This window comes from Arachis hypogaea, chromosome 5 (genome assembly GCF_003086295.3).
Source record: "Arachis hypogaea cultivar Tifrunner chromosome 5, arahy.Tifrunner.gnm2.J5K5, whole genome shotgun sequence".
Lineage (NCBI taxonomy): Eukaryota > Viridiplantae > Streptophyta > Magnoliopsida > Fabales > Fabaceae > Arachis > Arachis hypogaea.
The window spans coordinates 31,488,474-31,494,355 of record NC_092040.1 but is presented as its reverse complement, the minus strand read 5'-3'; the positions used below and the strand labels follow the sequence as shown (position 1 = coordinate 31,494,355).

The following is a 5,882-nucleotide window of genomic DNA, read 5'->3' as shown; positions in this document are numbered from 1 at the left end:
AAAACCTCCATCCCACTAACGTGCCACATGGGAATGCCGTTGAGCCAGGTAAGCATAGGGGGAGCCAGCTCAGTATTTTCCGTCTGCACTGAGGGTGGCTCATGGACGGAGGGACTAATCGGTCTTATTTTCAAGAATGTCAGGAATTTAAATATATTTTACGATACTCAAGGACGAAAATATCTGCGGGTTAAAAGGTCAGGGACTAAATTGTCCTTTTCTCTTATTTTTATATAAAAATACCAAAACGAAAACCAGCCCGAAAGTTTTGTTGTTATGTTCATTGTTCAGCTCGATTCTCGCTTTTAAAATAAAAAACCTGAACCAAAGAAAAAAAATGACGAAAATCCCAAAATACCCTTAACCCTGACACTCCCCTCACTAACCCTAACAGTGTAACACACTCTCCTCACAGTCACAGCCCCCCGCCCCCTCCACTCTTCACTCTCCGCCGGCGGACAGCGTCACAGCGCCGTTGCCTACTCGCGTTCCTCCGTTTCGCAGCCGCAGTCGCCTTCCTCCGTTTCAGAGCCGTCTACTTCCTCGGTCCGCTGCTGCCATCATCCTCCACACTTTCCTCCACGCTCTCTGAATCTCTAGAATGGAGATGCCTCAGGTAATTTTATTTGTTACCAAATTATTTGTTTCTGCTTTCTAATTTTATCTTGTTATAATTGATCACATTTCATCTTTTGAATTTAAACAAAATTAAAACTAGCTTTTGCTGAATTTTTATTTATGGGGCTGCTGAATTCTGATGAACAGAATTTGTATTCCTGGGGTTGCTGCTGAGCTGTTCTTTTTTTGTTCTGGACTGATTTTTTTTTCCCTTCTGATTTCTGCTTATGATGATGTGTTGTTGGTTCTGATTTTTGGGGCAGGGTTTTGGTTATGTTCTGATTTTTGGTTATGATTATTTCTTCTTGGTTCTAATTATTTGGTTCTAATTTTTTTTTTTTCCATCACAGGGAAAGTGAGAACATTGGTGACACAGAAAACAGTTTAAAAACCGGAAAACCAAGCCAATCCAATTAGTGCTCGATATTTTCTTTCAAACGGCATTTTAGTGCATTATAGGAAGAGACATGGCTGTGGCGGCTAATTGTGCAAGGAAAACCCTCCAACTAGCTTCTTCTTCCTCAGCTAGAACCCTCTTTTCTCGTCGATCTTTTCCCCTTGTTAAACTCAATGGCTTACCTTCTTCTCCTTCTAGAACTTATACCCAGAAGCGCTCACTCTCCTTTCCAAGGTGAGCTCATTTCCCCCTTCGTTTATGTGCCCCTTACGTGAATCATAACAGTTTTGGTTGTGTCTTTTAGGGTTCCGGAGCAGTTAGCAGGTGTTGCACAACTAGTGTCTCTGACGCCATTACATAGCGCTACTGCCTCTGCCTTGTTCACTTCCCTCCTCTCTTTGCACAATACTAACTGGGGTTGTCTCTCTGAAGGTACCATTTCTTCCTTCTCCCACTTTTCTTCACATTTTACTTCACCTATTATGCTCTACTAAGTTTATATCATCCACTTTAATCTTATCATTTCTATTACCAATACCATAGTTATGAGTGTAGTTTTTACTTTTTTATGCATTGTCATCCAATTATAGCTCCCCTAAATTCCTAATGATAATTGAAAATATGCGTGCACTGTCCCAAAATTCTGTCATTCCTACGACACTAAATTTCGGAAATCGCTCCTCCTCTGCTCTAGCCCTCCTTCATACTTCACCTTCCTCTTCCAATTCAAACCCAGCCACCTTCTCGAACCTCACTACCCTCCTACAAGGTCATGTTCCCCGTTCTCACCTTCTCCAAATCCATGCACGTATTTTCCAACTTGGCGCTCATCAGAACAACCTCATAGCTACCCGTCTCATTGGCCACTACCCTTCTCGCATTGCTCTCCATGTGTTTCATTGTCTCTACAGTCCAAATATCTTCCCTTTCAACGCCATTATCAGAGTCCTTGCTGAAGAGGGTTGCTATCTCGACTCCTTTTCCATGTTCAAGGGTCTGAAACAGCATCTTCTTTCGCCCAATGGCTTGACCTTCTCGTTCCTCCTCAAGGCATGCTTTCAGTCCAAAGATGCTTGCTTTGTTGAACAGGTTCATACCCATGTTCAGAAGATGGGCTTCCTATCTGACCCATTTGTATGTAATGGCTTGGTTGCTGTATATGCCAAAGGCTTTAGTGATTTAGTGTCTGCACGTAAATTGTTCGATGAAATTCCTGACAAAAGTGCAGTTAACTGTTGGACTTCCTTGATTGCTGGTTATGCTAAGTCTGGCCAAAGTGAGGAGGTTCTGCAGATTTTTTATGCAATGATTCGCCAGAATTTGCATCCCCAAAGTGATACCATGGTCAGTGCTTTATCAGCTTGTTCCAGCCTTCAAATGCCTAGAATTGAGAAATGGGTTGGGGCTCTCTCAGTATTGGTTGATGACGACATGAATCCTAAAGAACTTTGCCTTGATTCAGTTAACACTATCCTTGTTCATTTGTATGGTAAATGGGGAATGATTGAGAAGAGTAGAGAAAGGTTTGACCGAATTTCTGTAGCAGGAAAAAGAAGTGTAATTCCTTGGAACACTATGGTAAGTGCATATATTCAAAACGGGTGCCCTGTGGAGGCTCTAAGTCTCTTCCGCGTGATGGTTAAAGAACAAACCGTTAGTCCTAACCACATTACAATGGTTAGTGTGCTTTCGGCATGTGCTCAAATTGGTGATATGAACCTTGGTGGTTGGGTTCATAATTACTTGATATCTACAAGACATAAAGATACGATTGGGTCAAACAGAATTCTCGCCACAGCTTTGGTTGATATGTATTCTAAATGTGGCTGTTTAGATAGGGCAAAGGATGTTTTCGAGCATACAGTATCCAAAGACGTCATTTTATTCAATGCAATGATCATGGGTCTTGCAGTAAATGGTGAGGGAAAGGATGCAGTGAGACTCTTCTACAAAATGCCAGAATTTGGCCTACAACCCAATGCCAGTACAGTTCTTGGAGTTCTATGTGCATGCAGTCATTGTGGGATGTTGGAGACAGGGCGCAGGATATTCAAAGAAATGGTTTATTCCACTTCTCTCAAATTAGAACATTATGCCTGTTACATTGATCTTCTTGCAAGAGTTGGATGCATAGAAGAAGCTCTTGAGGTTGTGGCTTCCATGCCTTTCAAGCCAAACAATTTTGTGTGGGGTGCATTGCTTGGGGGTTGCTTGCTCCACTCTAGAGTTGAGCTTGCCCAAGAGGTTTCGATGAAGCTTGTTGAAGTAGATCCAGATAATTCAGGAGGGTATGTGATGCTGGCCAATGCACTTGCATATGATAGCCAATGGAGTGATGTCTCAGCACTGAGGTTGGAAATGAAAGAGAAGGGAATCAAGAAACAGCCAGGAAGTAGTTGGATTAGTGTTGATGGAGTTGTACATGAATTTCTTGTTGGCCATTCCTCACATCCTCATATTGAGGCCACATATCATACATTGAATGGATTAGTGAAGCATATGAAAGCATCAACCCATTGTCAGCTCGTGTGCTATTACTAGATATGTTGTCAATGTTTAGGGCTCAGTTTAAAAATTTTAGTTAATTTGTTTTTTCTTGTAATGAATTCCATTTCACCAAAAAAGAAAAGAAAAGAAAGGTCATCTAATGAGTTAGCTGTTAATATTCAGTTAAGTTGAGAGAAGAGTCTTACGAAGTGTTGTTTATTATTAGTTTTCTATAATTTACAAAAGAAACACTTGGCCAACAGATGGGGCTTCTTTAAGTTATAGCTATTCTAAAATGAAGGGTAGGTAGCTAGTTTGATAGAAGAGAAGTGCATAAAACTCTACAAGACAAAAGAATTGACTAGCTATAATCTAATTGAGCCAGGTAACATGACAGGGAGTGTAATTAGATTAAAAGGAATATTGATAAATAAACCTTGAGGATGATATTTTTGTCTTTTTCAAGGAAGTATACTTTGGTTTTATAAATATGTTGGCACTTTATGCTTCTATACCTCTACATTCTGCTTTATATGATGGCCATTTTGTTACTTCATAACTTTATGAGCATTCCTTTCCTGGCTTCACCAAATCATCAAAATAAAGGTGATACTGTGATAGGATTTTTACATTATGGGGCATTCTGTTGTAATCATGTTTAAAACAGTGATTATTGAATATGTTCATTATTATGTTTCACTTTTCATTAGTATTTAGATTGTGCTTGTCATGTTTGTGTAGGGCAATGCTTTTAGTTCTGCAAAAACCTCCTAGTCCTGGGTTTGAAACCTTTATACAGTTAGCAGCATTATTGACTCTTAGATGACTAATTTGAACACAGAATCTAATCTAATAATAAACCTTGTGTTTCAGAATTCAGATTAAAATCCAGGATACGTAAAAGTAAAAAGAGACTGTCTATTAATGTTATTAACCCAAGAAACCTGACAGTTATTTTGTTTATGGTGGGACAGGTTTTGCAACACCTCTATAGCAAGCAGCTGCAGATGATAACTTCGCCTTCAACTTTTCCTGTTACCATTAGGTGCGGGTTTGTTTTAGTACTGGTTTCTGTTAGATACTATGATTAATAATGTTATTTGATTAAATTTTCTTAACTCACTGAAAGTGTCAAAGTGTATACTCTAGTCTTGTCATTTGAAAGGTGCTTCAATTTCGGGAACCTTCCAATGTAGAATGTGTGAAGTTTTTTTGAGCAATTTTGTTATGCTTGAACCGTCATTAAAAACAGCAACAGACAAATGCTACAGGTGAGTTTATGATTGATGAGGTTGTGAGCCTATGCTAGAGTAATTTTTTCACCTCCTCTACATTGAGTCATGTTATCCATACTCATCTTTTCATAATTTTTTGTAAACCAACCAACCCATTCTACTGCACTATTAGATAGCGTGTGAGACATCCCATACGGCATGTGCGGATGTGCCCTATTTTACATGTAATTTCTGAGTTTAACGTTTTCATATACAATTCAACTTTCGTAATAATGGATGCATATCAATTATTTAGAATGACGTAGCTTACTGTATGTGCTGCATGTTGGAGCCATAGTTTGCTGAATGATGATAGAAAAGGTTTGTTGACTTATTGAACCAATAGATTCACGAAATGCTTTTCGGTGATACAAGCCTTGTTTTTATTAGTTTGATGTGAAAGTAGTTGATATAAGGAAGATACACATTAAAGATTGCCAAGCTTCTTAAAGCCAAAATAAGTAAATGATCAAAATCAAAATTCAAAATTAGACGGTGCAGTAGTTGTTTTGCATTTATATATTTCTATAGGACTCAAATAATGAAAGATAGGATACGTTTTATCTGCTATTCGACATCTTGACCGTGGGGCCCGTTCTCCAGATACTGACGCGCCAATTTGCGGTTACACACAGATGAAGAGTGAAGACCCATAATTTATTTCAAATCATTCTAAGCTTTTTTTTTCTTTAATGTATAACATTAGGCATTTCAGAAGCGAGCAAAGGTCTATGAATGCCACACGGGTGTGGATTTTCTCCTCCTATTGTAAAGGGGAAGTTCTATGGTGCTGAAACTAGAATTCATCCTCACCTAATGAAATAAGCTGTCATTCTCTTTGTGTTACGCGTGTCCTATAAAAGTAACTGTCCCAATAAAATTATCACCCGTAAATGACAGTATTTATTCTCGACGTACTTAGCCTTAAACTAAAAACAAGAATAAACACATTAATGATTTATTAAAAGAAATGTATTTTATAATGCTTTATATTATTTTAATTTATCTCTTTGTGGACCTGACTTTGGATTCTGATGAAACTTTCATGCAATTTAAGAGTGGATTATGTATAATAAAATTGTTAATCAGTTTAGCTTGGGTTTGAA

At 38.5% G+C, this 5,882-nt stretch overlaps 1 protein-coding gene across 1 annotated transcript; it reads left to right on the top strand.

Annotated features, from left to right (window-relative positions):
• Positions 1-259: 259 nt before the first annotated feature.
• On the top strand, positions 260-4,803 carry LOC112801115 (uncharacterized). Its single transcript, XM_025843666.3, has 4 exons — positions 260-616; positions 969-1,249; positions 1,320-1,447; positions 4,477-4,803. The coding sequence occupies exons 2-4, from the start codon at positions 1,086-1,088 to the stop codon at positions 4,494-4,496; spliced, it is 312 nt and encodes a 103-aa protein (XP_025699451.1). The 5' UTR covers positions 260-616; positions 969-1,085; the 3' UTR covers positions 4,497-4,803.
• The last annotated feature ends 1,079 nt before the right edge of the window (positions 4,804-5,882 follow it).

What these genes read in the sequence shown, in the direction of transcription:
- LOC112801115 (XM_025843666.3), top strand. Translation starts at nt 1,086, where the DNA reads ATGGCTGTGGCGGCTAATTGTGCAAGGAAAACCCTCCAACTAGCTTCT. An exon ending in CGCTCACTCTCCTTTCCAAG is followed by an intron (nt 1,250 to 1,319) that starts GTGAGCTCATTT and finishes TGTGTCTTTTAG; the next exon opens with GGTTCCGGAGCAGTTAGCAG. An exon ending in CTGGGGTTGTCTCTCTGAAG is followed by an intron (nt 1,448 to 4,476) that starts GTACCATTTCTT and finishes ATGGTGGGACAG; the next exon opens with GTTTTGCAACACCTCTATAG.